The sequence below is a fragment of the Grus americana genome, chromosome 17, assembly GCF_028858705.1.
Source record: "Grus americana isolate bGruAme1 chromosome 17, bGruAme1.mat, whole genome shotgun sequence".
Classification (NCBI taxonomy): domain Eukaryota; kingdom Metazoa; phylum Chordata; class Aves; order Gruiformes; family Gruidae; genus Grus; species Grus americana.
This window is the reverse complement of record NC_072868.1, coordinates 6,370,410-6,398,063: the sequence shown is the minus strand read 5'-3', so window position 1 is coordinate 6,398,063 and position 27,654 is coordinate 6,370,410. Positions and strand designations below refer to the sequence as shown.

Below are 27,654 nucleotides of genomic sequence, written 5' to 3'. Positions count from 1 at the left end.
ACGGGACAGTGACGGTCACCAGAGCCACGAGCAGCCACATTTCACGCTCCTGGTGCCCGCTACTACGGTTCAGCCACAGAGCCCTGCCGTGGCGAGGCCGGAGGGACACCCCAGGAAGGGGGACAGTCAGCATCCCGCTGCCACCTCACACCGGCACCACTGTGCTGGTGCATTACATCATCCGAACCAGCCAGGGCTTGTGCCTTCCCCGTGGCCAAACGTCTCTGCCAGCGCCCTCGGGAGAACCGGAGCTGGGGGGGGGGACGGTGGGGAGGACAAAGGGGCAGGGAAATTTGTGCTGATTTAGAACAGGGGTGCAGGAGGCCAGGGCCACGTGTCTGAAGTGGGGTGATGCTGTCCCCCAATTCCTCTGGGTTCACCCCAGAGCTGCTGGGGGGGAAAGTTCTCCCAAAAGCCAAGTCCCTTGGCAGGAGATGCTCTGCTCACCCTCCTGAGCCACAGCCCCGGCCCCGCCGGTGCCTGCCGGCTCCTCTCGCCAGCGGGACGGCACCACTTCGTTAAAAACAGGCCAGAAGTCTTAATGAGTGACGAGGGAATCCAGCACCTCCCCTGGCCGCATCTGGAGGCGATGCCCCAGGGCTGCTCCGCAAAAACCAGCCCCTCAGCGGGCAGGCCAGCCCTCAGCGCCCCGCGGCAAGGATGGCAGCGTCCCTGGTGCCAGGAGGAGCTCCGGGTCTATAGGTTCTCGCCGGGCTGGTACTGGGGCTCTGTCGAGGTGAAGTAGTCCTCCAGGAAAGCCTGCAGGTACTCGAAGGTGGGTCGCTCCTCTGGGTCCTTCCGCCAGCACTGGCACATGAGGTCGTGCAGGGACTCGGGGCACTCGGGCGGGCAGGGCATGCGGTACCCCCGCTCCACCTGGTCCAGCACCTCCCGGTTCACCATCCCTGCGTGTGGCCAGAGACAGGAGTGAGAGACGGACAGATCCTGCACCATGCCTTTCCCGGAGGGGATGCTGAGGGCATCGCGCTGGCAACCTTACAGGCAACCCCGGTGACTTGACCCAGGGAAAGAGGGACCCCCAGCCCAACAGCGCTTGTCCCCACCAGCCTGTCACCTTGCTCAGAGACCAGAGCGGGACGGGGTGGCTGTGACCCTGCATCCTGGCCGGGCTCTGCTTGCCCTGCCCCAGTAGGGCAGGGTCCGACCTGGGCAGGGGCAGCTCACCCCCGAGCCTGCCCTCCCTTGCCCAAATCGCAGGAGAAACTTTGCATCGGTTTGCTCCTCCACAAAGATGGCTCTGGGGACCAGGGAGTAGCAGGGGTGAGCGCTGGGCGAGGGTGGCTGGCGTCAGGGCACCACGGTGGGGATGGGGTTTGTGCCGGCAAGTGCCAGCCCTCACCTGGGTACGGCACTCTGCCTTTGGTGGTCAGCTCGGTCAAGAGGATGCCGAAGGACCAGACGTCCGACTTGATGGTAAACCTGCCGTACAGAGCAGCTTCGGGGGCCGTCCACTTGATGGGGAACTTCGCGCCTGGATGGAGAGGCAGGGTGAGGGGCTGCTCCCGGCCCCACACGGGCTGCGAGTACCCCCAGGACCCCCGCACAGCCAGGGCCATGTGCTGGCTCGAGATGCAACGCACACCCATGGGCACTGGGGACCACAGAGCGGCCACCGCTCCGGTGCCACGCGTCCAGGGACGGTGCCGGCAGCCCCGGGCACGCACCTTGCCGAGCGGTGTACTCGTTGTCCTCGATGAGGCGCGCCAAGCCGAAGTCAGCCACTTTGCACACCAGGTTCTCCCCCACGAGGATGTTGGCTGCCCGGAGGTCTCGGTGGACGTAGTTCATCCTCTCCACATAGGCCATGCCAGACGCAATCTGTGGGGACCAGGAAGGACATGGGGCACCGAGGCTGGCAGGGTGATGTGAGGGTCCCCAGGGAGCGCCTGGCACCGCCGAGGGGAATGGCTCCGCAGCGTGACCCAACCTGGGGTGCAGGAGCAGCCGGTCGCTCAAGAAAACCCAGGCAGACGCAGGTTTGCTGACCAGGGAGAGCCGGGAACAGGGAAAGCAACGGTCCCTGACTGCAACCCAGCTCCGGGCTGAGCACCCAGCAGGGACAGCAGCACACAACCCGAGCCGAGCGAGGCTGCCGAGCCCCCCCCGACCTGACAGGCAACAGCCACGAGAGCCCAGCGAGGTGCTCAGGCAGCCTGCGCCCTCGGAGGGGACCGCGGGAGGCCCGGGGATGCACAAACCCACCTGAGCCGCCATGTCCACGAGCTGGGGCAGCCGCAGGTACTTGCCCATCTCGCCCTTCAGGAAGTCCAGCAGGCTCCCTGCGAGGAAGACCACGGTCATGGCAATCCGGAGGAGCAGAGCCCCTCGGCCGCCCCCCCGGCATCCCTCCTGCGCTCACCCTTGCTCATGTACTCGGTGACGATATAAATTGGCTCCTCTGAAACCACGGCGTAGAGCTGAACCAGCTTCTCGTGTCGGAGCTTCTTCATGACCTGGGCTTCCTGCAGGAAAGCCTCCGGGGACATGGTGCCGGGCTTCAGCGTCTTGATGGCCACCCGGGTGGTGCCGTTCCAGGTCCCTGCGGCACAGGACACGCTGCTCAGGACACACTTACGGGGCAGGGGGCCGTGTCCCTCGCCTGCTCCCCCACCCCACTGCAGGCTCCGGGCACCGGCAAACGGCTGGGGAGAGGATGCAGGTGGTGACATGGGGCAGGCAGTGGGGCAGGAGCGGTCCTTACCCATCCACACCTCTCCAAAGCAGCCCTGTCCCAGCTTGACCTCCAGCCGCAGCGATTCCCGGGGGATTTCCCAGGCGTCCTTGGCAAGGCCTTGGGTCTGGGGCTTGGACGTGGGGCAGACGTTGGTGAGGCGGTGGCACAAACCGTCGGCGTGTTCTAGCACAGGAGGGGACAGCACCAGGGTGACACTTGGGCATTTAGGCACGCGACGTCTTTTACCCCGCAAAACACCTCGGGGATCCGTACCCAGACCCTCACCCTCTTCCCTAAAACCCAAGCAGCTTTTCACCAGGGTCCCCCCCAACTGGTTTGGGGTCCCCCAGCCCCACACTGGCTTCCCAGCAGCACCTGTCCTGCGGCGAGGGCAGGCACAGCACCCAGGGTGTCACCCAGACCCCAAGGGGACCCCGAGTGGCTACTCACTGGAGTAATATGCCACGAGCTGCTGCAGGCTGTTGAACTGGGTGCGGGAGGTGATGTAGAAGCCGCCACTGTCCAGCTTGCGGATCTTGTAGTGCTTCACGTTGAGTCCCTTGGCGTTGTCGAAGTCGGAGACGGAGAGGCAGTAGGCACCTGCGGGCAGGACCGAAGGGCTGGGGGGGGTTGTGCCACAGACGGGTGCTCCCCATGGGGTCCCGCCGGGGGCTGGGCACGGGGGAGCAGGATTGGGCAGCCAAGAGCCAGGTCAGCATCCCCGTGGGACCGGGGAAGTGCTAACGAGGGGCATCACCCCCTCCAGCCCCCCCAGCCCTGCTGGGTCCTTCTCTCCAGCAGCACGCGGTGTGGACACCGCTGCTGCTTCCTCTGCAACGAATGCTGCTCTCGACAGGGCCACGCAGGGGCCACCGCCGCTCAGAGGAGCCGGCACCACCGCGACGGCCCGTGCCCCCCCAGGCTGGTGCTGAGGAAGAGACCCTGCTGTGTTCGGGGGGGCCCAGTGGGCGGGAGGGCGAGCAGCCCCCCAGGGTGCAGGGATGAATCCAGCTCCAGTGACAAAGGGGGGATGGGAGGCAGGCTGGGGGGAGCTGCTGACCCACAACCCCAACATTTTGGCATCTCAGAGGGGAGCCAAGCAGCTGGTGGGCCCGATTCCCTCCTCCACAAATCCCACCGTGGGCATCGCTGTGGGCGCCTGTCTCTGCTCTGCCCACCGCGCTGCTGGGGTCACAAAAAGCAGAAAGGAAGATTTATGCCGCCTCTTGAATGAGCCGTTTCCACCACAATAAAATAAATAGTGGCAAGTTCAAGGCATCAAAACAGAAAGGAGCTTTTCCCAAAGGTGCATTTGGAGCCAAACTAAACCACATTTCCAGGTACAAAACAGCATCCTCAGGCAGCTGAACCGCAAAGATCACAACTTGCACTTTCAGGAGGCACAAAACAAGTACAAAGAGTTGTCAGACTTGAAAGAAGGACCTAAAGATTCATCACTGCCTCTGCCTGCTCGCCCAGGAAGCACATGTTCAAGATTTTGCCAGTATAAGGGACCAGGAGAAAACAAAAAAAATCTACTAGGGGCTGTAAAAAAACCCAAGCAAGCAAGCGAACAGAGCACCCTGCCTGGTGCGTATGCCGGAGCTGGTGAGGCACCCGGCTCCCACCCTGCCATGAGCTGAGCCACCTCTAAGGCTGACCGCCGGGCAGGCAGCACGGGAGAGAAGCGGCCGCATCCCTCCACGGGGGAGGAGGCTGCTTGGGGTAACGGCGCGTTCGGCACAGAGATGTCACCGGTGATTTAACGGGTGCGTCAGCATGGGGAGACCCCAGGAGGCTGTTCGTACCGAGGGGCATCGCCCAGCGACCCCGAACATTGGCTCCTGCCCACAAGGTACGACTCTTTTCTCCTCCTCCCTCCCTGTGCAGCTGAACTGGGGGAACCGGCACCGCACAGGGGGACCAGGGTCCCTGCGCAGATGCCCCCTGCCCCCAGACAGGGGCTTCCCCAGGGCTGACCCCCCCCGGCCCCACTCACCTTTTGTGGTCTCGCTCTCCCGGACCAGGAAGGTCCCTCGGGGGTTTTCAGGGTTGAGCAGCAGCCGCTCGGACTCCCGGCGAGTGATCTTCCCAAAATACCACCTGCAAGAGCAAGGCAGTGGCTCAGCGCCTGGCACTCACCCACCCCCTCCATTGCCTTTCCAAGCAGCGGGCTCAGCCCCCGCCCCCACCTCCCCACAGATTTCAGAGACCACAGGCTGCATCTCCAGGCTGGGGCACCTCGGGGCGGGCATCGCCCAAGGAGCAACCCTGCACCACAGACCACGAAACGCCTTCACTCCAAAAGCCTCCCCGAACGAGGGGCTCCAGGGACCCCTGACGCCCCGTGAGCTCTTGCCGGGGGGACGCTGTGCCGCTGGCTGGGGACGGGCTGCAGGGATGTAGCTGGCACCTCCTGCTCTGGGATTTACGGCCGGCTTTGCCCCTGCCTGCTCTCCCGGCGTGACGGTCACCTCTGTGCTCAGCTGGAGCCGGCAGCATCCTCACACACGGGTACGTGTCCACGCGGAAGAGTGAAAACCAGACCAAAAGCATCAGGTCCACCACGGCCCCTGCTACACCACCGCTCATCCCTCCACCGTGCAAGCACGCTGCACCTCCGCATTTATGGGCCTTAAAGAAAGGCTGGAAAACCTTTATGGGGTTTGCAAATTCAAAGGGGAAAAATAACAAAAAGAAAAAACCCAGAGGCCTTGCAGGCTTTGCCCGGGAGAGGGGCAGGGGGAGGGAGGAGCGCTCAGGGTGTGTTTGCTATCGCTCGTCTTTAGACTGTCTAAAAGATGGCAATTACTCTTCAGCCTGGATGGAGTCTGAGGGTGCGACATAGTTACTGGGGATGTAGCCCGTCTGTCCTGTAGTGAGGGAATGAGCCAGCCACCAGTCACCTTCCCTGCAAGAGAACCAAAACACACTCAGTGTGAAGCCAGGAGCCCCCCAGCCAGCCCCTCTCCCGCCCGCAGGCACCGGGGCCGGGGGGGGGACGAGCCAGCGCAGAGCCCCGCCGGGAAGGGGTGCAGCCCCGCAGCCCCCAGCCCCACAGACGGACCCCGGCCAGGAGGGCTCCTGCTGCCAGCCCCTGCCCGTGGCTCCGTTTGGGCAAGCTCCTGGTAGTGGGGCCGCCCATCCGCATACGGGATGCTTCAAATTTAAACCAGGCATGGCAGCCAGTGAGCCAAAACACCTTCGGAGCCACCTGAATGCGCACGGGGTCTGGCTGGGGGGTGAGAGGCATTGGGGATCCAAGGCAGCAGGGCAGCGGGCAGCGACAGGCGAGGGGGAGGGGAAAAGCGACAGAATGATGGCAGTCATTAAAAAAAGCACCAGGAAAACCCAAGAGAGTTTGTTAAACACAGGCTGCAGAAAAGCAACAGGACGGGGCTGAGGTTTGGGCAGGGAGGGGAAGGTGAGACCTGCCCCGCAGTGAAGCCCCGCCGGGATGCAGCGGGCGCCGTCCAGCTCGGGTGCCCCGCTTGCAGCTCCAGCAAAGGCTGCGCCTGCACGACTGCTTGCACGGAGCCACACGCCCCCACTGTGCTGGCCCCGTGGCCCCGAGCACGAATCTGCCCCGCGGGAGTCCCCGGGTGGTCCCCAAAAACCCGGGGCTGACCCGCCATCCCTCCTGCCCCAGGCACGGCGGCCCCAAGCACGTCCCCAGGCGCCGGCAGGGCGCGGGAGCCTTCTCACTGCTCTGCCCTCCTCCCCACAGGCTCCTGCACAGGACGGGGCAGGAAAGGACAATAAATAGAGAACAACAGGACGGCGGGAGGCAGCTTCCCCTTCCCCACAGACAGCAGGGCTTCCTCCCACCACCTGCATCTTCTCACCCATCAAAGATGGAGTCACCTAATTTATCCTGACCACAAGGGAGACGAGGCTACGGGAACACTGCAGGTCCAGGAATGGCACCGCAAGGTTGCAAGAACTTGGCAGGATGATCTCCACAAACACTTTACAGAAAAACCTTGATAACATCAATCACCACTGCAAGACCCATCAGACCACATCCAGACCCATCCCCGACCCCTGCAGAGGCGTAAACCTCCATCCTTGCTCCAGACACACCAGCAGCTTGTGACTTTTGCTTGTCCCAGCTAAGACAGCGATGCTTCAAAGCAGCCGGGAGAAGCCAGACACGGACCCCGGCTCCCCGCGCTGGTGCCGGCAGGGTGGGGGAAAGCAGGGACCCTCTGGAGATCTCCCAACTACAGCAGGCTCTGCCGCCTGCCCGGAGCCCGTCCCCAGCCTCGCAGCAGCTCCAGACAGTATTTTAACTTCTCCTGGTTGTGGCGCATCTCGTGGCAGTTAGCTTGGGCTCCCCAGCCGGAGCTGCTGGCCCAGTCACCTTTACTGGGTTGGGCTCCTTTCCCACGGGACCAGAGAAAACATCTGCTTGAGAAATGCCCAGCTTTTGAGTTGTGGCTTTATTCCAGCTTGGGCTGCAAGACTGCAAGCTGGGAATTCAGCAAAAACAAACTATTCTAAAAATGTCTCAGTGGGGAAAAAAATAATAATAATCATCATCGTCAAAACAAAGCGTTTCAACAATTCCCTGCACAATCTTACCCAAAATACCCCACCACATCCCTGCTGGCTGCCAGCTGGCTGGGAGGAGACCTTCTCCCGCTGGAAATGGTACCACGAGAGCCCTTCCGCACTGGGGTGGATGGATTGAGCCCACGAGGGAGACCGAGGGTCACGGCAGGCAGCCTGGGCTTTGCCAGGACGCAGGAGCAGGGAGCTGCGGGACGTGGAGGTTTCTCTTCTTGCCAGGCATGACCCCAGCCCCGTCAGAGCAGCCAAAACCTGCAGCCACCCTGCAGAGCCGCTGGTGGCTGGGCACCCAAGCAGCAGAGCGCACTCGGCGAGAAGAGAGATCTACCCGCCCCGAGCGCTGCACAAACTGCACGGCTTTCTCCACCGCCTCTCTCCCTGTGGACGTCCCACCCATGCAGCCGCAGCAGACACCGGGAAGGTCGGCAGCCAGATCCTGCACCCTCCAGCCTGATGGGCTGCATCCCCCCAAAAAAAAAAAAAAAAAAAAAAAAAGCCCTTTTGCTCCCTTTTGCTGCAGAGCCCATCACCCCCCAACCCTTCCCTCTGCCGAGCCTTTGACAAACAGCAGAAGAGGAAAAGAAGTATGGGAACCCCAGAAGTGATTTAAGGCATAAGGGACGAACCCCTCATGTATGGGCCCAATCCGGACCCGCAATGGGCAGAGCTCCCTTTGTAACAGCCCAAACCAGAACCCCAGCCTGGGGCTAGCACGCTGCTGAGGCTGTGAAAGCAAGAAGCACCAAAACTCCCAAACTCAAGCTTTTCCTGCAGCGTTGAAGCCCTGCACATCCTGGACTTTGTGGATTAAATGAATCACCATGAACAAACAGCGTCGGAACAAGGAGAACAAGGATCAAAATGAAAACGCATTTGTGCAACGCTGCCTGACCATTGCAGGAGAAATACCCCTGGGATGTTCCCTTGTCTTTCCACCTTTGCAAAGCTGTTCTGGGTGCCCGGGTTGGAAGGCAGCAGTGGGGGGTCCAGCAGGAGCTGCGGACCCCAGGGACCCCATGGCAGCGCTGGGGACAGCGGCTCTGCCAGCCAGGCCTCCAGCAGTGCAGCTGAAGGATGCTGCAGACCATGCATGCCAGGACAGACCACGTGTGGGTTTAATACAGGATCATGTTTAGGAGCATCTTCCAGCTGGTCATACCGCCCTGCTCTACGCAGCGAGCGATGGGTGAGCTGCTACGACCAGGATGGAGAGCGAACAAGCAGGAGCCAGACCCCTAAGGAAGCACTCAAGTCCCCTGAGCCACTCACAAAAAATAAAAATAAAATTGAAACCTGCAAAAATAAATGCAGAAAAGGCCAGGAAGGAGCAGAGAGCCAAGTGAAAAGGGACTGCAGAGGGGTGCCAGGCGCAGGCAGGGAAAGCGGGCCAGGGTCAGAGCTCCTGGGTGCAGACACAGCTCTGGATGGAGCACAGGAAGGGGCTTCCCACTCTGCCCCGGTCACTCAGGGAGGACAAACCCAACTGATCACAAAACCATCGGGCAATCATCTCCTCCCAGCCCCACTCCACCCAACCTTGCCCTAACATGGGCAGCGGACAGGCTTTTAACATTTAAGATCGTTAACAATAATAATAGTAATAATCTGCAATACACACCTGACATCCACTTTTCTCCTAAAGGACAGCGTGGCACAGAGGAGAGAAAAAACAGTCAAGAGAGAAGCTGAGATCAGAGACACCGTGCAAGCACAGGGGAAAGCGCCCGTGAAGTTCAGATGTGTTCAGGCAGACGAGAGGGAGCTGAGCGCTGATGGGGACAGGGGACTGGCGGGGACGTGGCCCCATGTAGGAGGGCACAGACTGGCCAGCAAGCAGAGGAGGTGGCTCCGTGACGAGGCTGCAAGGCAACGGTGACCAGCAACAGGGCCGGGAGGGTGCGGGAGCAGGCGAACGATCGCCTCCAACGCCGATGTCCTCAGACAAGTTACCGCGTCCCTCTTTAAGCACCCATCCCGGGGGAGGGCTGGCCCTTGGAGCATCCCTCCTCGAGCACCCAGCCCTGGCAGAGCTGGCCGTCCTGGGGCTGGGCTCGGGGGCTCTGCAGGAGGGACGAAGGGGACGGCTCACCCATGTGGGCTCGGCCGCAGGGACAGAGACACTCACGTGTTGTTGACGATTTGCAGGCGCTCTCCTTTCTTGAAGGACAAGTCCGTTTCTGTCCGGGACTCGTAGTCGTAGAGGGCCACGAAGGTGGTGACTCCACCTGCGACAGAGACCACTCAGGATGGGCACAGCCACCGGCGCTGCCGCAGCACGGCGCTGGCACCCCTCGCCAGGGACCCTCCTCTCCCACCATCTTCCCACCGGCCGATAAGACACAGATCTGCTCCCTCTCCAGCTGAAAGACAGAGCCCCTTAAAAGCAGGAGACCCCATCATCACCAGAAGAAGCTGGAACCAAACCCACGAAGACCCAACTGGGACCCCCCCACGCCCCGCCGAGCCCCAGCGCACACCAACCAGCCAGCGCCCCGGCACGCTGCGGCGAGGTGACCGTGTCGGAGGTGTTGAAGCCTCCAAAGAGCTTGGACTCGGCAGCCATGGTCCCGAAGGAGCGGCTGGGGGTGCGATGGGTGTCGGGAGCGGCCGCCTTGCTGGGTGTCTGCGAGGCCGGGTAGCCCCCATGGTGGGCGTTGTCGGTGGGCTCCAGGCTGCGCCGGCGCTGGCTGGGGTCTTTGGGCTTGCTCTTGCTGCTCCCCATGGTCCCGGGCTGCAGGAGACAAGCACACATGCACAGGGCTTCTATTATTATTATTATTGTCGTCGTCGTCGTTATTATTATTATCACCATCATCATCATCATCATCTGCCTCCCAGGGCTTGCATGACGGACGCCTGCCTGCGAGGGATCAAAACAACCTCTGGAGTCTGTTCAAGCATCAGTTGCTGGAAAGTCTGGCCATCCTGCCCTTGCCCTGGGACAGCATCGCCCCTCATTAACGCCGAGCCACCTCCCTCCTCGCCGCAGCAGCCAGCGAAACGCCGGGAGCGGAGCTGCCAGGGCGCACTTTGGGAGCGGAGGGAAGCAAAAGTGGGATTGCAGAGCGAGGATGCCGAGCGCAGAGCCTGGACCGGTGCTCAGGAGCGCGGCTGTGGATGCCCCAGGGCTGGGTGCCCAGCGTGGGGTGTACCTCAGCACTCCGTACAGCCACGTTTCCTCCTACATGAGGGTTTCTACCAGGGTATGGACAGGAGAAGCCAAGACCCAGACAAATATTCATGAGTTTGGATTACTCCAACAGCAGAAATTTGGAGAACCCATAGCTGCATCACTCTCCTTGCTCAGGATGGGGACTTAAATGCTGAGGATGTTCCTGTGAAGTCCAAAATGTGCAGCAAATGGGAGAAAAGTTTAAATCAGGAGCGCTTCCAGGCAGTTAGCAGCTAAAGACCAAGGGATCTCAGCTTTATATATAGTCATGCCTTCCTTTCCACTCAAGATCATGCTCTATAAATACCTTCAAGGTAATGATATAAATGAAGGGAGGGAATTATTTGCAGTCTCCAAAGATGGCAGGACACCCAGCAGTGTCCTGAAGCTATGGAAGGAAGTATTTAGGCTAGATCACGCATGGCAAGAGAGAAAAGGGAGGTGGAGACAACCAGGGAAAAGAATCTCTCTGATAAGAAAAAACAAGGAGGGAAGGAGCAGAGGCGGCAGCCGCTGCCCGCAAGGTGCAGACCAGAGGGGGACCTGGATGCAGCCACCTGCGAGGCTTTGCTGAGGGCTCAGCCTCACCCAGCAGACAGTTTTTCTAACCCAGCATTCGAGAGTATCTTGGGCCGAGCGCCCACGAGCAGGACAAGCGCCACGGGGCAGCTCCAGCAGCCTGCACAGCCCCGCTGTCGGTGAAGCAGAGCCGCCCAGCTCCTGCCGCAGGGAGGTTTAGGGGTGCCAGGCACAACCTCTGTTCCCCTCCCTGCTCCCTCCCCACAGCGAGGGCTTTGCCTGACGATCGGGGCTTATTTTCCAAAAGACCCAACTTCCATCTACTGTTTTCCAGCTCCCAAATTGCACGACGAGCAGCAGCATCCCCTGTCCCGCTTCCACGCAGGTTTGCTTCAGCTGAAATCACGCTGGCGGGATCAGACCCTGCCAGTGTTCGGGAATTGCAATAAACTGATCTTTTTGGGCTGCGTATGGCTACGGCAGCCGCTCCGGCGGGGAGCAGACCCGTCCTTCCTCCTACACATGCCGGTGACGAGGAGGGACCAATGCCTGTATCTGCCACAGGACTCGACCCACGCATATCTGTGCCGGGCTTCAGGGGCCCCAGAGCAACAGAAGGTCAAATACAAGCTTTGCACTTGCAAATCGTCACCGCCAGCAGTCCAGAGGCAGATCCTGCAGCAAAGGGGAAGAGGTCTGTCCCATAAATAAATGCACTTTTAAAAGCCTGGTGCAGAAGATGCTAAAGCAGAACTGCGGGGGAAAGCAGGATCTTAGAAACGATGAGAAAAAGCCCCCGCGACTAAGGAAAACAAACCTCCCCAGCCCCCCGGCCAGCCCCTCGCTCACCTCTGCCCGGGGCTCCGGCACCCACTGATGCTCCCGGGATGGCAGCGCAGGGAGGAAAGCGGGGGCACGGCGGGGCTGTGACCGTGCGGCTTGTGACTGCCCACGCGACCGTGAGCAAGGAGCGCAGCCGCTCAGAGTTTCCCCTGGAAGCGGCACTTCCCCAGGCAGGAAAACACCCCAGCCGGGGCGACGGATTTAGCAGCACTTTGGGGACACGAGCGTCCCCCCAAGCACACCCCACAGGGCTGCCAGCCTGGGTTGGATTTATCAGCGTGCTGAGAAAAATCAGAGTATAAAATAGTCAATGTGCCTAGAGATTAGCCAGGAGCAGAGCACAGAAAGGGGAGGTCGGATCCTGCAGGCACTTCCCGATGTCCCCAAAGCAGGGGGTGGCCTTGCCTTCACACCCGTTAGCCTGCGGATGCAGGACATGCATCTTCCAGGTGTGTCCTGGCCGGGGATGCCATGGACCGTGAACAGTGGTTTTGGGGAGGGAGTTGAGGAGGGAGAATTCTCCAACACCCACCACAAGCTTCCAGCTTGCGCCTGGGTGCCAGCCCTCCATGGCAGGGGCTTTGCTGCTCACCGGGATGCGCTGCTCGGACGGGGCTCAATCCAGCCATCGGGACTTTGGCTGCAGGAGCCAAAGATGGGAGCGGAGGAGGAGGATGAGGAGGCACAAACCTGCTGTCCTCTGGGGAAGGGGCTGCAGAGCAGCGAACCCTGCTCTAAACTCTCCTGTCACAAACAGCTTTGCACCTAAACACCTGCACACACTAGTTTTGATTTGGCTAGTGCAAAATGTAGGCTGGCAACCCCAACACATGCCCCGAGGCACTGGCAGCCTCACACCATCCCCACTCCAAGTCCCAGATAACTCGGCCAACGTGACCGTGTGGCTTTAGCCCTGCAGCCGCCCCGGCGGGGGAGAAGCGGGGGGGCAAGAAATCCCCTGCAGCCCCCACATTGCTGCCTCGACAGTCGGCAAGGAAAGAGTTCAAATTCCCCCAGGAGGACGCAGGGGGTTGTGCAAGAGCCAGGCAGAGGAGTTATTAATGATGGCAGGAATGTGCTGTGCGCTCAGGTCCCCGGGGCAGGGAGAAGGGCCAGACACCAGCCCCGCTGGCAGGGAGAGACCCCCCCTGCCTCTGGCAGAGCCGGTGATGAAACCCCCCCCCCCAAGCCGAGGGGCAGAGAAGGAAGTGGATGAACCTGCCGCCCAGCCGCAGTGGCTCCCAGCACACCCCAGCAGCATCACTGGGAGCTGTGGGACAGCACCACAGCGGCCAGACTGCAAACAATACCCACCGCCAGCAGCTCTGCTGTATTTACGTCTAACGAACGGTATTTCTACGTGTAACAGGCTGCAGGCACGCTCAGCGTCCAGCCGGGGCAGCCCAGCTGATGCCCAGCAGGATATTTCCCTGCTCCCGTGCTTTTCGCAGCCGACAGTGCTGGGATGGGGGGGGTTCAGCATCGCTCCCCATCCCGGCCGGTGCCTGCCTTTTGGCAGGGCTTCCCCTCCCAAGGCTTGTGTGGCGGTGGCAGGCTGGAGCACGGCCAGCATTCCCGGCGCTCACCTCCGACTGATGCGAGGTGGCGTACGGAGGAAGCTTTCCTGCGGCGGGGATTAGCACCCCGGGCACGTCGCAGCCCGCAGGAACTCCCCTGCTTTCTGCTCCGGGGGGTCAGCACCGGCAGCAAACTGCAAACCACCGCGGCGCCAAGTTGCGAGACGTCAGCTCTGCCCCCACGGGCCGGCCACGCCGCGGGGAGCACCGGGGGGTGGGAAGGATGAAGCGAGGGCTCTGCCTTTTGCTCTTGCACCCAGCACCCCACCCGCCCACAGATGCTCAAGGGCCAAATCCAGCTGTTGCTGAGTGCCTGGCACCCCAGATCTGAGCCCCCCCAGGGGGTTGGTTGGGAGGATTTCCCTTCTCCGGGGTGGGTTCATTCAGCAAAGCAGGCTGGTCCCCCTCCCCAGGCCATCGAAGATCCCTTACCAGCGCTTTCCGGCTACAGCCTCGCCGCGGGGTGGGGAGGGGCCGCCGGCAATGTCAGCTCAGCTCCTGCCGCAGCCTGCAAGACAGAGGGGATGTCAGCACCCGCGGCAGCTGCCGTCCCCGTGCCCTGCTGCCCTCTTCCCCCCACATCACGGACCAGCACCCAGGGCTGCTGCCGCCGCCTTCCTCTTCCTCCTCCTCGCCATCCCTCCAGCGTGGGGCCGGCAGCTCACACCCGCTCGCTCTGATCTCTCATGTGTGAAGAGGGGACAATTCTCTGCTCCACTTCATCAAACCCACCCAGGGACGGGAGAGGAGGCGGCTGGAGCCACCCTGAGTGATGTCCCAGGGTGAGAGGGGAGCACAGCCACCCCCAGCCCACCGTGACATTTTTGAAGGGAGAAGCAGAGATGGTTCCTCCGGATACACCAGCGTTTCCAGCCCAGCTGCTCCATCTCTGGACAGCCAGGACCAGTGGCAAAGAGAGTCGGCCACCAACCAGGGAGGGACCTTGTCCCCAGGGATGAGGGTTGCCTTCTCCATCCCTAACAGCACAGATGTGCTACGGCATGAACCAAGCACAAGGTCTGGGAGCACCTTGTGCTGCTCAAGCCCTGACTCAGCCAGAAAAGCACATTTTGGCCAAATTTTTTGTAGGTTTTTGCTACGCTGCCATCTAACCCTGCTGGGAGCAAGCCTGGAAGAGATCAGCTGCAGTCTCCTGCCTTTATGTCCTTGGCCACCAAGGTGTAGCGAGAGGAGGGCTTGCACAGAGACAGCAGCAAAGCAGCAAAGGAGAAAGAGCTGCTGCTCCCCCAGTACCGCTGGCTGCCATCGCAGCCTCCCCTGCCCCAGCTGCCCCGACCTGACCTGTTCAGCCTGTGCATTACCCGGATCACAGCACGCTGTCCCATGGCACGCATGCCGGGCTGGTTACCTTGCAAACACCGTGGTGCGATGGTGGAAACCACCAAGCAAACCTCCATGGGGGTCAGCGTAATGCCACCCTGTGTCCCTCTCGCTGGGTGGGCGCCTGCGGCGGTGGCTGCCATGCAGAGGATGTGCCACACCGCAGGTTTATTTTGATGGCCTCCCCCTTCCCACTGCTAATAAGTTTTGTCACTATTTTTAGTGCATTTGATTAGGATAATAAGCAGCAGCTGATTGACAGCTCTTTAAGACTTTGAATGGTTAGTAATTTGTACTTGACTAATATTCGCTGGCAATAATTGCACAGCGGGATGGAAGGTGGGGGAAGCTGCAGTCTCAACTCCAGGCTGCAGCACATACAAATAAGGCTGCGCTGCGTACGCACGTGGTGCCCGTGTCCCCGCTGCCTGCGCGCGCTGTGCCACTCGGGCTCCCGGGCACGCGCTGCGAGGCCACGGCCGTGTTTAGACAAAATAGGACCAAAATAGCCACTGGGGAAACCCAAATCTGCCACAGGCTGAGGTGAGCCATGCCCGGGGCAGCGAGGTGCAAGGTCCTCCGAAGGGGAAGGGACAGGTCCCCGCGCAGCTGCCAGGCGGATGGATGCACCTGCATCCCTCACGCTCCCAGGTTTGGGTATTTGGTGGCTGAAAGCAGCTGCAGCTCGGCACAACCTTGCTGTCGGCTCCACAGCAGGGCTGCGGTCCCAGCCGGCGCACCACCCACGTGGCCATGGCTGGGCTCAGGTACCATCCAGTGCTGCCACCCCCGTGCGCTGCTGGGTTCTGCATTTGGGGTCTTCCCGGCCCCCCCAGTTCCCCCCTAGGCAGCGGCTCCAGAGGAGAGAGTGCCAGGGCTGAGCCCAGCCGCACACCCTGCCCCGGGCAGAGGCTGCAGCAAGAGGCCACCCCCACCCTCCCCTCTCCAAAAGCAATTAAAAATGAAGCACACTCAGCTGCACAGCTCAGCTCGGATCAGATCACGGCACGCGAGACAGCGGCGTCCCCGTCCTCCCCCGCCGGCGCTGCAAATGCCGCCTGACCTGCCCAGCATCCCCGCTCCTCTGACACCCGCGTCCCCAGGGTCTCTCCCACCCCAAAAAAAATTAACTGGCAAGTTGGGATGCAGGAAAAGGCTCCATCCTCTGCCCTACCTCCCCACGGCAGAGATGCTCTTGGAAACACAGCAGCGACGGGAACTGCTGCTCTTCGTACGACCCGCTCTGGCTGTTTTCCACTGCGCGGATCGCTCAAGGATACAATGGCCGTGGTAACGCCAGGCTGATAGCGGGGCTGGCGGGGAAGCGATCTTATCTTCTTTTCAAAGACACTAACAAAAGGCACTGATTGGGAGCAGACAAAACACAGCAGTACGGCTTCTGCCAGGCAGAAACCTTGGGAAATGCCGCGACAGGCTGGGGCCCAACGCCAGACGCTGGGCCGTGGGGAGGGAGATGTCTCCGGCAAAACAGGCTCCGTCCTTGGGGCTGCTAAGGAGCCGGGTGGGTGCTGAGCGGCACCGCGGGCAGATGGGATGGGGTGGGTGCTGGGGGAGAGGTGGGCGAGGGGCCGGGGGCACCAGCACCCACCCGCTGCCGGAACAAGCCGAGCCGCATCCCCAGCTCGCAAAGCCCCGGCGAGATTAATAACGGCACCTGTCTCACGCCAGACTGAAAAATGAAGCGTGCGGGACGGCAGGCGAGACAAAGCAGCTTTGCAGCGCCCAGCCCACGGCAGCAGGCACTGGGGATGGGAAGGAGCAGAGCGCGGTGATCCCAAACCCACCCTGACCCGCTCCATCCCCCTTTGCGCACAACCGACCCCGTCCCAGCAGGACTGGGGTCCCGCCGGGGCAGATCCATGCAGGACAACCAGAATCCACCTACGAGGTGTGCCATTCAAACCAGAGATCCCAGGCTGGAGGCAGGCAGGCGAGAGCCAAAGGGCACTTCGCCATCCGCCGCGTCCCCCCCGTGCAGGCAGCACGAAGAGGCGGCAGCGCTGCCCCCGCGATCATGGCAGCCCAGGCAGTGGGGTCAGCGCCGCAGCACGGCGTCACGGGGAGACGGTGGCTGCCGCGCCAGGACGATGAATTGCTGCTCGGTCGGCGCTGCCGTAACCGCTGTGAGGGTGGTCCCCGAATGACCAGTGCCCCGTCCCCCTCCCTGCATCACCCCCTGCTCCCTCCCTGCATTTTGGTAGGACAGTCCTGGACACACTCACACAGCAGTTTCCCCCTCGGTCCCAGGGGATGCTACTGAAGTTTTGCCTTTCCCCACGGCAAGCATCACGGCCGGGGGGTCAGTGAACGGCAGCACAGCCCCCGGTGCTTTGGGGAAAGCCTCGCTGCCCCGGCTCAGCCCACCAGCCCCTCCTGCCACCCAATACACCAGGTCACCATGTACCCCGCGGAAAAAGCAATTCCCGTCCCCTGTCCCGTTCCATCGGGCTTTGCTCGGTACAAGGGGGGGGACACAGAGGCACGTCTCTGCCGGGCTGGGACCAGCCCCGCTGCACTGAGTCCCAGGTGCTGGTGAAAAAGGGGGAGCTGCTCCCGCAGCCCCGCAAACCAGGGTTTGATGCTGCAGACCCTCTCCCTGCACGGCTGATGCAGCGAGGGCACGCCTGGGTCACACCTCCAGCCCTTCTCCTCTGCAAGGACACTCGTTTCTCACCTGCACTGACTCCTAAAACAAGGAGAGATGCAGAGATGCTCACTTCATCTCTCAGCTCCCACGTGGGGACCAGGGAAGCCACGGACGGGTGCCCTTGATGTGCACCCCAGCTTCGCCCAGCGACCGCGTGTGGAAGACACCTGAGTTAAGGCACCCCGGCCCTCCCCTGGCTCCCCCCAGCCGATGGAAAACTCTCCCAGATGAAAGGAATCGCAGACGGAGGAGAGGGGAGGGCGGCATGGCTGCTGCACGGGGGCCCAGCTGCATGCTCCCCACATATGTAAGTCCCAGCCCCTCCCATCCGACCCTGTCAACTCCTGTTAAATTTTAAACCATCTTAATTAAAGCTCCACAGCCCCAGCTAACAGGGGCCAGTGGGTCATGAAAAGGGAAAGGATAATTAAATCAACCATCCAAATTCACCCCCCCAAGCATGGGGGAGAGTCACAGTCAGGAGTGATGCAAAATACCTCCAAAAAGACATGTCAAAACAGGGAGTTTAAAAGACCAAAACAACCCCCTGAGAAGCACAAAAGCAGGTTCTGGATATTTATCTGGCCGAGAAGTTAGGAAACACCAAACACATCCAGGGAGCCGGGCAGGGAGCTCGAGCTCTCCCCACCATCGCGGAGCCAGCCCCTCGATACGCCGTTTTTGGCTTGCCGGGGCGATGGGCAGCGGCTCTGCCAGCACCAGGATCTGCCCACAGGCAGTGCCCCCCGCTACCCCCGCAGCACCCCGAAGCTGGGCGAGGGCAGGGGAAGCCTGACAGCGGGTGCCCCACCAGCACCGTCTTGCTTAGGGCTGGCGAGAAAAAGTTGCAAGCCTTATCTCCCCGAAAGAACGCAACCAGCTGCCTGGAGCGAGTGGGACGTGCGGCAAGTTCTGCTTGCTGGTGCTGAGCCGCTGAGCGCTCGGGTTTAAGCCTTTTTCTCCCGCAAGGGACGGGAGAAGGGAAGGTGGCCTTTGCCACGCCGTGTCACATCCCCACCACCGAGCTGCAGCAGACCCGGGTACTGATGGGGCCACATCTTCAGATGCCCCTGGGCTGACCCACCGCGATGCTCGCCCACGGCCCCTGGGAGCTGGCAAAGCTTCACACACGCAAAGCCTCCTCCGAGGCAGCGGGTTTTTAACGTACATCGCCGAGCGGCGCGGACGGCTCCAGAGGGAGCTGGCAGCCGTCTTTCCCGACCGACGTGCCACCGAGCGAAGCTTGCGGGAGCTCTCAGCACACTGCTCCCTGGTGTCACACGCAGAGCTGTGTGTCACGACCTAATGTGTCACCGAGCATCATCGCAGACACACAAAGCACTGGCCGTCCTACCCAGCCTTGCGCAAACGCACCCCGCAAATCTAGGGGGGAAATAAAGCTGCTGGAAGACGGCCCTCGGCACAGGGTCAGCCCCCATCTCCAGAAGGACAAAGCTGGATTTGAGCCTCCTCCATGACCGAGAGGCTCAAGAAGCTGCCTGGCTCAGCCCTGGCCCCCGCGGAGGGTGGCTGCTTTGCTGCGGGACAGCAGCCAGCCCAGGGGCGAGAGGGGTGCCCAGCGCTCCCCGGCTCAGCAGCCCTTTGGTGCGGCAACCGGGCTGCAAGATGGAAGGCGGCAAGATTTGATGCGGCGGCTTCACGGAGGGGAGAGCGAAGCCAATGCCCTTCGCCGGCAGAAGCAGGGCACAGCTGGGGGCTTGGGGCACCGGCACAGCCCCCTCCCTGCCAGCACCAGTGAGCTGAGCGTGCCCGTGCTCAGCAGGACGCACAGGGGCTTTGGGACAGGCGGAGAACACGCACACGGGTCCCGCAAACCCAGCCCGAGTCCGCTGCTTGCACACACGGAGGAAAGGGGAGCCAGGGGGAGAGGGGAGCACCTCGCTTCCCGGCCAGCACACATCCTTCATCCCCTTCCGTACTGCCAGGGCATCCTGGCAACTGGAGATGGAAAAACAAGTTTTTTCACCACGAGGGTGGTCCAGCACAGGAACAGGGGCTGGAGAGGAGGTGGGATCTCCAGCAGGCGATGCTCAAAGCTGGCTGGGTGCTGTGCAGCCTGACCTCGCTGGCACTGCTCCGGGTCGGAGCAGGGATGCCTACCGGTGCCTCTCAGCCTGACTCAGCCTGCGCTTCCAGCATTCCCACCAGGACACCAGCCAAAGCCAGGAATTGCCCAACCAGCTCCAGCAAACACTTTCCAAAGGCACACAAAGCCTTTGGCCTTCGTTAACCTGAAATCGGCTTCTCCCAGACAGGTGATGAGGGCACTGCTCTCCTCCTGCCAAGTCCAGGAGAAGGAAACAGAAAGGAAATGCTTCCAGGGTGGGAGTGCCCGTGGGGCCGGGAAGTGCCGACGTTGGGCGAGGAAGCACCGATGTTGTGCTGGGTTGGCACTAGGAGACGGAGCTCCCAGCCCTTGGACTGCCTGGAACCATGGGGTGATACTTCCCCAAAACAGCACTCTAGCTCAGCACTGGGGGTTCAGTGTCCCCCAAAACACACATTTTTAATACTAACCCCTGGGCATGCTGGCATCCCTGAGGTCCCACTGCCCACCACCTACTTCTCCAGCTTCCCACAGCCCCATCACACCGACGCTGTTCCCGTCCTCCTCCAGGCGAAGCACCGGAACAAGGAACTGGCTGGCGGAGGGGGTGACAGAGACGTGGTGACACGAGCTGGCCTCTTGAGGAGGAGCAGGGGATTTCTGTTCTCCATTTCTGCAGCGCCTCTCCCAGCAGGGCCAGCCTCGGGCTCCAGGAAATAGAGTTTGCTTCTGCTTTCTGGAAGGGGACATCTGCCCCAGGTCCTCCCCGGGGATGGCCGCGGTGCAGCGCCCAGCCTGCCCCACACCTGGCTCTTGGGGAAGGCGGCAGCGAGAGGCTGATGTGATTCACGGGTGGCTCAGATCCGGCCAAAACGGTGCTGCCACCTGCGCGTGTGCCGGCTCGAGGGCTGCCGCACCCAACAGCACCCATCAGCGCCGCAGCAATTTCACCCCCGGGGCGAGGACGGCGGCGCAGGCGGGTGGCAAATCTCCAGGGCAGAGGGAGGAAGGGGGCAAGGAACACGCAGGAGGCAGAAAAGCTCCGGATCTGAGCAAGTTACAACCACCCCTGGCCACGCTGGCGTCACTGCTAAAACATTTCCACTTTCAGAGAAACCAGCCCATCCAGTCCAGCGGGGAGAGGAGCTCCCTGGGGCTCCAGCGTCCCTCCAGCACGGGGCCGAGCCCTGCCAGCCCTGCAAAGGGGTCCTGCGGGACCTCCACGGCACAAAACCTGCCAGCAACCCTCCTGACGCCCTCTGACGTGGCACAGGAACCGAAACACTCGCTGGTAAAAGAGGGAAAATGCAGGGAGGGTATTTGCACCCTCGACACAAACCCTGCGGGGCCGGGCATCACCCCGCTCCCGGCCAGGAGCCATGGGGACTTGGCAGGACACGTACCGGGGTTCACTGCGACGGGAGGGTATGAAGGAGAAGCCAAGCAGAGGCCAAGGGTCTTCCATCACTGATTTCCAACACTTCGCACTTTGCAGACCCTTGAACAAGTTTCAAATGAAAAAGCAAGATCCCACGCAGCAAATTAATGCTGATTATCGGCTTATTTTCCCAGGTTACTTTGGGACTCTGGGGCATCTGCCCAACACAAGCCACGTGCTCCGGGGAACCCTGGGGCCACCAACACCAGCACACATGCTATGGGGCCAGTGGGTGGCTGAGGGTTACAAAGCTGGGTGACAGGACCGTGAGGACAGGATCAGTCTCCAGTGATGCGCGCTTGACTCCCGCTTTCACTTCCATGGGCATGGATGGGACCAGGAGCAGCTCCTGTGGCAGTGGGCACAGCCCAGGACCGTGGCTTTGGTCTCGGCACCATCAGACCGCACGCCGAGGAATGCCCAGGGAGCCTGGACTTTGCTGGTGGCAGAGCCCAGAGAGATGCTGGTCCCCACGGCCACTCCCATCCGCACCACCAAAACAAAGCAACTCGCTCAGGATGCGTCAGAGGAAGCAACCGGGGAGGGTCTTGAGGGGCAAACAGAGATCAGCCAGCCCTGGACAGTGTTTTCATGCCCAAAAAGCTGCGTCGGATTCCCCAGCCGCTCCTGGGGCAAGTGGGATGCTCAGTAGCTCTGACGGAGCTGCCGGGAGAGGAGCTGGCCAGGAGAGGAGCTGGCCCCAGACAGCGCTTGCTATAAACAGCCCGAGCAGATGAAAAACAAAGAAAAACGCTGAGCTGGTGTCTTTTATCCCCGCCACTCCTGGAGGGGAGAGCTGGGCTCCGCACACCTCCCGGCCCCCCATTGCTCGCTGCAGCAGTGGTGGGGAGCGGGGCCGGGCTCTGGGCGAGGTGGATGGGACCTGCCCTGAGCTGCCGACACCAGCCAGCAGCGTGGGACGAGCTGCACGTGGACCTTGCACCCTCCCGAGGTATCTCTCCAGCCCTCCCTTCTGTGGGTCTTCCTACCCAAAACAGCCATCCCGAGCTGGAGCTGCCCTCGGGCAGAGCCTGCGGGGACAGGATGAAGGGACAAAGGGACAAAGGGCATCGCCTCTGCTCACTGGTGGCTCACAGTGGCTTCAGCACAGCCCACCCAGACCACGGCACGAGAGCTATGCCCATCCCCAAAGCAGCAAGAAGGGCTCAGATTAGTGTATGCACACACACGTGCACGCACATCCACGCACGGCTGTGCACATGTGCAGGCAGCCGGGGGGAGCAGGCAGCTGCCCCCACACGCGGCTCTCCTTGCCCAGCCCCAGCTGCGCACACCGGTCCCGGCACCCTGAGCCTTCCTCCCCACAAGCTTCCAAACTCAACTGTCCGTGATACTGGAGCATGACGCTCATCCCGGTCGCGGTGATTTTTGCATTCGCACACGCACCCTTCCTTCTCCCAGGTCCCACGACACCCTCCCTGCCTGGCGCAGCAGGGTGCTCACCGGCAGCTCCCCCCACCCCACCGAAGCTTCCCGATCCTTTCCCCGGCACAGCGGGGTCCCGCCACGCTCGCCCAATGGGCAGGGGAAGGAAAGGGCCTGGCCGAGCTCCCACAGCCTCTTCGTGCTGGTTTTTTTTTTTTGCAGAACTAACCAACAGCCCATTTCCACCCCAGGAGCATCCCAGAGCCCCCGATGGCACCACCTGACCCCGCTGTCGCTGGCACCGGCTGCAGCCCGACGGCACCGCAAAACCACCAAGCTGTGAGGGTTGGTTTCGGCTGGGGAAGCTGGTGCCCAGCTGGGCCATGGTCCGGGAAGGAAACTCTTGAAAACACCGTCGGAGGGGCTGGAGCTGAGCGGGCGAGGGAGCGGTGGTGCTTCACGGAGACCAGGTTATCTTGCAGGGCAGTGCAGCGGCGGAGTGAAGGGGGGGCGGGAGGGGAAAACTGAGGCACACACTCGGTATAAAGCCTCACCAGCCTCCGATGGTGGTGTGCACATCCTCCCTGTCCAGGCAGCTTCCCAAGTGCTGCCAGGGGAAACTGAGGCACGCGATGCTCCTTACCAGGTGGGGAAGCAAGGTGGAGCAGTGAAACCCAGACAGCCAAATTCCTCCATCCCCAAATTCCTGCTAAAGGTGCCCCGAGGTGAGACATTTTTAGGATCGATTTAGCGCCAACACCACCCTGTCACGCTGCCCCCAAACCAGGGCATGGCGTGGGACGGGGGATGCTGCGTGGGAAGAGGGCACGTGGCTCGGGGCAGGCTGGATTTGTCAAGTTCCATTTCTTATATTTTTGCCTTCAGTGCTCAGACAGTTCTGTTCCCCAAATTCCTCCAGATGAGCCCGCTGACCCTGCACGCCAGCCTACAGATATCTCAGATGCTGCATCTCCACCGAGACCACCTGGAGCCAAGGGGCTCGGGCAGATTTCTTTAAGGTCTGAATTAAAATCAACCAGCATCCCCCCCAGCAGCCGATGCCCCATGGCAGCCCCGCCAGCCCCCAGCCCTCCCGAACACCTCCCCGCTCCGCAGCGAGGGCAGCCAGGAGATACGTAGCCTGAAGGGAAGTCAGTGCAAGACGCAGATTCACAGGTCCTGGTTCCTGGCCCACGTTCAAACCACATTTGTTCCTGAAATCTGTTTCAGGGCTTTATTTTCAAAGCATGCATGTGCGGAGGCATGTGCAAAGCAGCACCGGTTCCTGCTGCAGCCAGCGCCGAGGTCGCCTGTGCCAACACGGGGCCAAGTCAAGGACCTGGGTGCACCCGAGCACCGACCGCAGCTCACACCAATGTAGCCACATTCGGCCAATTAATGATAGTATTTTTTTTCCCCTCCCTCCTACGTGGATGATACTGGACTATCTCACAGCCCTCTGCCTATTTAAAAGATAAAGGACCAAAAAAGCATTATGATTTTTCTGAGGCCCACTTTGAAATCACCCCGTGACACACTTCACATTTTTTGCTGATGGGCGGAAACTTCAGCAAAACGCGAGCCCCGGGGGAGTTAGTCCGCACCACCCGCAGCTACAGGCGGTCGAAAAGGGAAGGAGGTTGGACTGGAAACAGCAACAATCTGCCCTCCCATCCCAGGAACGGCCACGCAAGGATGGTTATTTCCATCCAGAGGTCCGAGCTGCTCTCCAGGCATGGGATTAAAGGCACCTCTCCCGCACGGAGCAGCGTGGGACACGCTGCCGTCTGCCGAGGCCGTTTCCCGCGGCCGATGGATGTGTCTCCAGGCGGGCTCTGGGGCGAAATGTGGAGTGCTGCGGAAGTGAGCTCAGATGGGAAATTGTTCCAAGAGATAAAGGAACAACTTGGAAACCGAGCTGCAAAATAGACAGTACAGGAAACAATAGTGCTTCAGATAGGCTTTCAAATTTCCCCCAGTGATGCCAGGAGCGCAGTGCTTCGTCCCAGCGATGCTCGGGGGTTTTCCCCCCCCTTAGACACGCTGGGAGAAGGCGCAGACTGTTTGCTCGCTCCTACCTTTTCTCTTTCAAAATGTTTGCTGGTCATTAAAACAAGATGCTATGGGCCAAGCCCTTCGGGTCTGATGAGATAAGAGTTTTAGCTCTGTGATGATCCTTGCACCAGCAGCAGGGAGAGGCGGACGGGAGTTTGGAGGCACGAGAACCTCACGGTCTGTCCCCTCCTCGCCTGGGTGAGCCCAGCAAAACGACGCCGCTTCCCGGGAGCTGCACACTCCGCTAAAGGCCATTCCCGCCTCGGGACCACTGACGTCCCCTTCGTGCCACCAAGGCAGCAAAGGAGCCTCCTGCCTCCGCAGCAGAGCCTGGGCGTAAGTCGGTCACCACGAACCACAGCTCTTTTCCTCTCGTCTCATCCCTCAGCTCCCCGGCCAGGGGCTGGGACGGCCCCTTCTGCCTCCCTGTGGTACCTCCGTGATTTTTCATCACTCTGGCACAAAGTCATTAAAGGGCAGAGCTATCGTTAGGGCATCTCCATCACACAGGGAGCACTGCAAGGCCACTAACGATCGAGACAGGGAACATTGGACTTCCCTTAGCTGCTGCTGCACCAGCCCATAAATAACCCCATCTCCAAAAAATCATCGGGCTGCATTTTGGCAGAGCCACCCAGGCGAGGTGTTCGGAGGAGCCTCTGCCCTGCTGCTCTCGGGTCAAAGCTTGGAATCAGGAATCGACCCTCGATCTTTCAAGCAAAGGTGCCCTTCTCTGACAACGAGCATTAACTGGCTAATGATTACAGAGACGCGGCTCCCCAGGGAGCCAGCACACAAGCCTCATCTCAGAGACACTGAACGGCAGAGGTTTTGCTATGGGCCGGATCCTGAGCCAACACAAAGTGGTGCAGAACAGCTGGCTGAGCCCAGGGCGGCCCAGGATCTCTCAACAACAAAAAGGATATTGCTTTAACATGCAAGGTCGCTGATGTCCCCATCCTCACACCTCCCCCTGCCAGCCCCTTGCCCTTGTCTGACCAACCCGTGCTGCATGGGGGGGCCTCTGAGCCTGGCAGGGACGATGGGCTTCCCACCATCAACGGCTGGACCCGGGGCGAGGTTGTCATGGCTCAGTTCTCCCACCCACACACCGGTCGCTGCTGGCAGCGGGTATCTGCTCGGCTGAGAGAAGAGCAACAAAGCCCTCCAGCTCCCTCCTGCCGTACACCTCCTCCTCTGGGGAGCACCACCCGGGAAGGAGGAAGAAAAACCAAGTCTTTTGTTGCCACCTTCCCGCAGCACAGTTTGCATACAGCACTGCTGGGGACATGCTGTCCTGTCCCTGTCCCCGCCGCATAGGCGGCACCAGCCCCAGGCAGGAGCTCGCCCCAGGAACCCCCAGGGCTCTACACCCTCCACTGCCCCCAGCTCTGTCTTGGGGCCCCCTCCCCAGCTCCACTGAGCAACCACATCATGTCCCTTTGCATCACTCCAGGGGAGCCAGGAGGACGGCGAGCCAGCAGCACACACAGGGAAGCATGACCCACTCCCTGCCACCTACAACCTTTACTGATCCACTGCTGCTCAACGACACTGGGACCGGGACCAGGACCGGGACTGCAGTCACCTCCCAGCCCCAGGCGCGGGGGGCTGAGCCCCGGCGCACCGCAGCAGTGGTGGTCGGGGTGGGGAAGGGCTGGGGGAGGAGTGCGCTGTGCAGGGCCAGCAAACCGTGGGGAGATGCAGCAGATCCCCACTCATTTCCAGCGGGTCTCGCGGGAAGCTGCACAGCTCAGCACCAGACAGGAGGGTGCCAGGGTCAGTGCTGCAAGACACCATCCCCCCTCCAGCCCCCGTCCCCAGCGCACACAGCCCTGCACAGTGGGCCCCATCCTGGCAGGCTGCTCCCCGTGCCCATCCCAAACAGCCCCAGGACGCAGCACAGCCCGCCCGAGCTCCTGCACAGCCCCCAGGCAGTGAGCAGGGATAAGAGCCCACCCCGACCCCAGTGTGGCTCTGAGCAAAACCCACAATGCTCTTCCGTGACACTGGGGGCTGTGACACGGACGGTGGGGACACACCAATGCCACCGCTCGCAGCCACACATGGGGGTTGGATCGCCCAGGCTGTGATGGGGGAACTTTCCGCTGGATAAAGCCTTTAATCAGACAAGCCGGGGCTCTGCAGCCCCCCAGCAGGCTGGAGCCAGCCAGCCCCGGCGAGGGGCACAGCGAGGAGCCTGGCCGAGCACAGCTCTCCAGGCCCACCAAGGCTGGACACGAGCGCCAGAATTACCGGTGAGCAAACACGACAAGGGAAGCGGATCAGGAGACATCAAAGCAGGGGGGCAATGAATATTTCATGTCTTGGCCTACATACAGCCCGGCTCTCCCCGCCCTGCGCTCCCGGGGGTCCCCCGCAGCCCCTGATCACAACAAAGGGGAGTTGCAGGCAGGCGGTGCCGCCCCACTGGACCCTACGGCCGCCCCGCTGGACCCTCAGCATCCCTGGCTGGGCCCATAGCTGCCCCGCTAGGTCAGATGCGACCCCAGCCAGACCCACAGCTGACCCACCAGACCATGTGCATCCGCTGCTAGACCCACAGCCGCCCCACCGAAACCCATAGCCAGACCGTGAGCATCCCCGTCTGGATCTACAGCCAGCTGACTGGACTGCGGGCATCCCCCGCTGCCAGACCCACAGCTGCCCCACCGGAGCCTGGGCATCCTCGGCTGGACCCATAGCCTCCTTACCAAATTGCCAGCATCCCCGATCGGACCCACAACCAACTCACCCCACTGTGGGCATCCCCCCGCCGCCCCGCTGGACCCCACGGGCGGACCCTGGGTATCTCCCGCCGCCAGACCCCACGGCCGGACCGCGGGCATCCCCCACCTGCCCCATAGCGAGGCATCCCCCGCCGGCCCCACAGCCGCCCCCCGCCGCTGCCCGCTCACCTCCCGCCTGTGCGTGCAGCGGGGCCGGCCCCGCCGCTCGCCTCCAGCGCTCGGCCCCGGCTTTGTCTCCGCGCCGGGGGCGCGGCCGCCGCCGCCGCCCCCCGCCGCCGCGCTGGGTGCCCGCACCGGGCCGTGCCGAGCCGAGCCGAGCCGGGCGCTCAGGGCTGCGCCGCCGGCAGCAGCATCGCGTAGCACCGCGGATCCGGCGCGCCGCTGCCTCGCCGCCCCCGCTCACCCCTTCTCCGGGGCGGGGGGGGGGGCAACCCACGGGGAGGGGAAAAAAAAAAAAAGAGGAATATGGCAGCAAACCGGAAACGGCGGATAGGGGAAAAAAGCAGCAGCCCCTCCCCTCCGTGGTTTGGTGTTTTTTTTTTTTTTTTTTTTTTTTTTAAGGGAGAAGGC

The 27,654-nt window shown here is 61.7% G+C and overlaps 1 protein-coding gene across 3 annotated transcripts; it reads right to left on the bottom strand.

Annotated features, from left to right (window-relative positions):
* Window positions 1-696: 696 nt before the first annotated feature.
* On the bottom strand, window positions 697-27,402 carry SRC (SRC proto-oncogene, non-receptor tyrosine kinase). 3 transcript variants are annotated; one of them, XM_054845609.1, is made up of 14 exons: window positions 27,253-27,402; window positions 13,811-13,886; window positions 9,749-9,998; window positions 9,393-9,492; window positions 8,886-8,903; window positions 5,508-5,606; window positions 4,695-4,798; window positions 3,146-3,295; window positions 2,723-2,878; window positions 2,381-2,560; window positions 2,224-2,300; window positions 1,686-1,839; window positions 1,361-1,492; window positions 697-905 (listed from the first exon to the last, which is right to left on the bottom strand). In XM_054845609.1, the coding sequence occupies exons 3-14, from the start codon at window positions 9,987-9,989 to the stop codon at window positions 697-699; spliced, it is 1,620 nt and encodes a 539-aa protein (XP_054701584.1). In that variant the 5' UTR covers window positions 9,990-9,998; window positions 13,811-13,886; window positions 27,253-27,402. The 3 variants fall into 3 exon arrangements, with proteins under 3 accessions (XP_054701584.1, XP_054701585.1, XP_054701583.1); XM_054845610.1 differs by lacking the exon at window positions 13,811-13,886; XM_054845608.1 differs by lacking the exons at window positions 8,886-8,903; window positions 13,811-13,886; window positions 27,253-27,402 and having other exon boundaries at window positions 9,749-10,012.
* Between the last annotated feature and the right edge of the window lie 252 nt (window positions 27,403-27,654).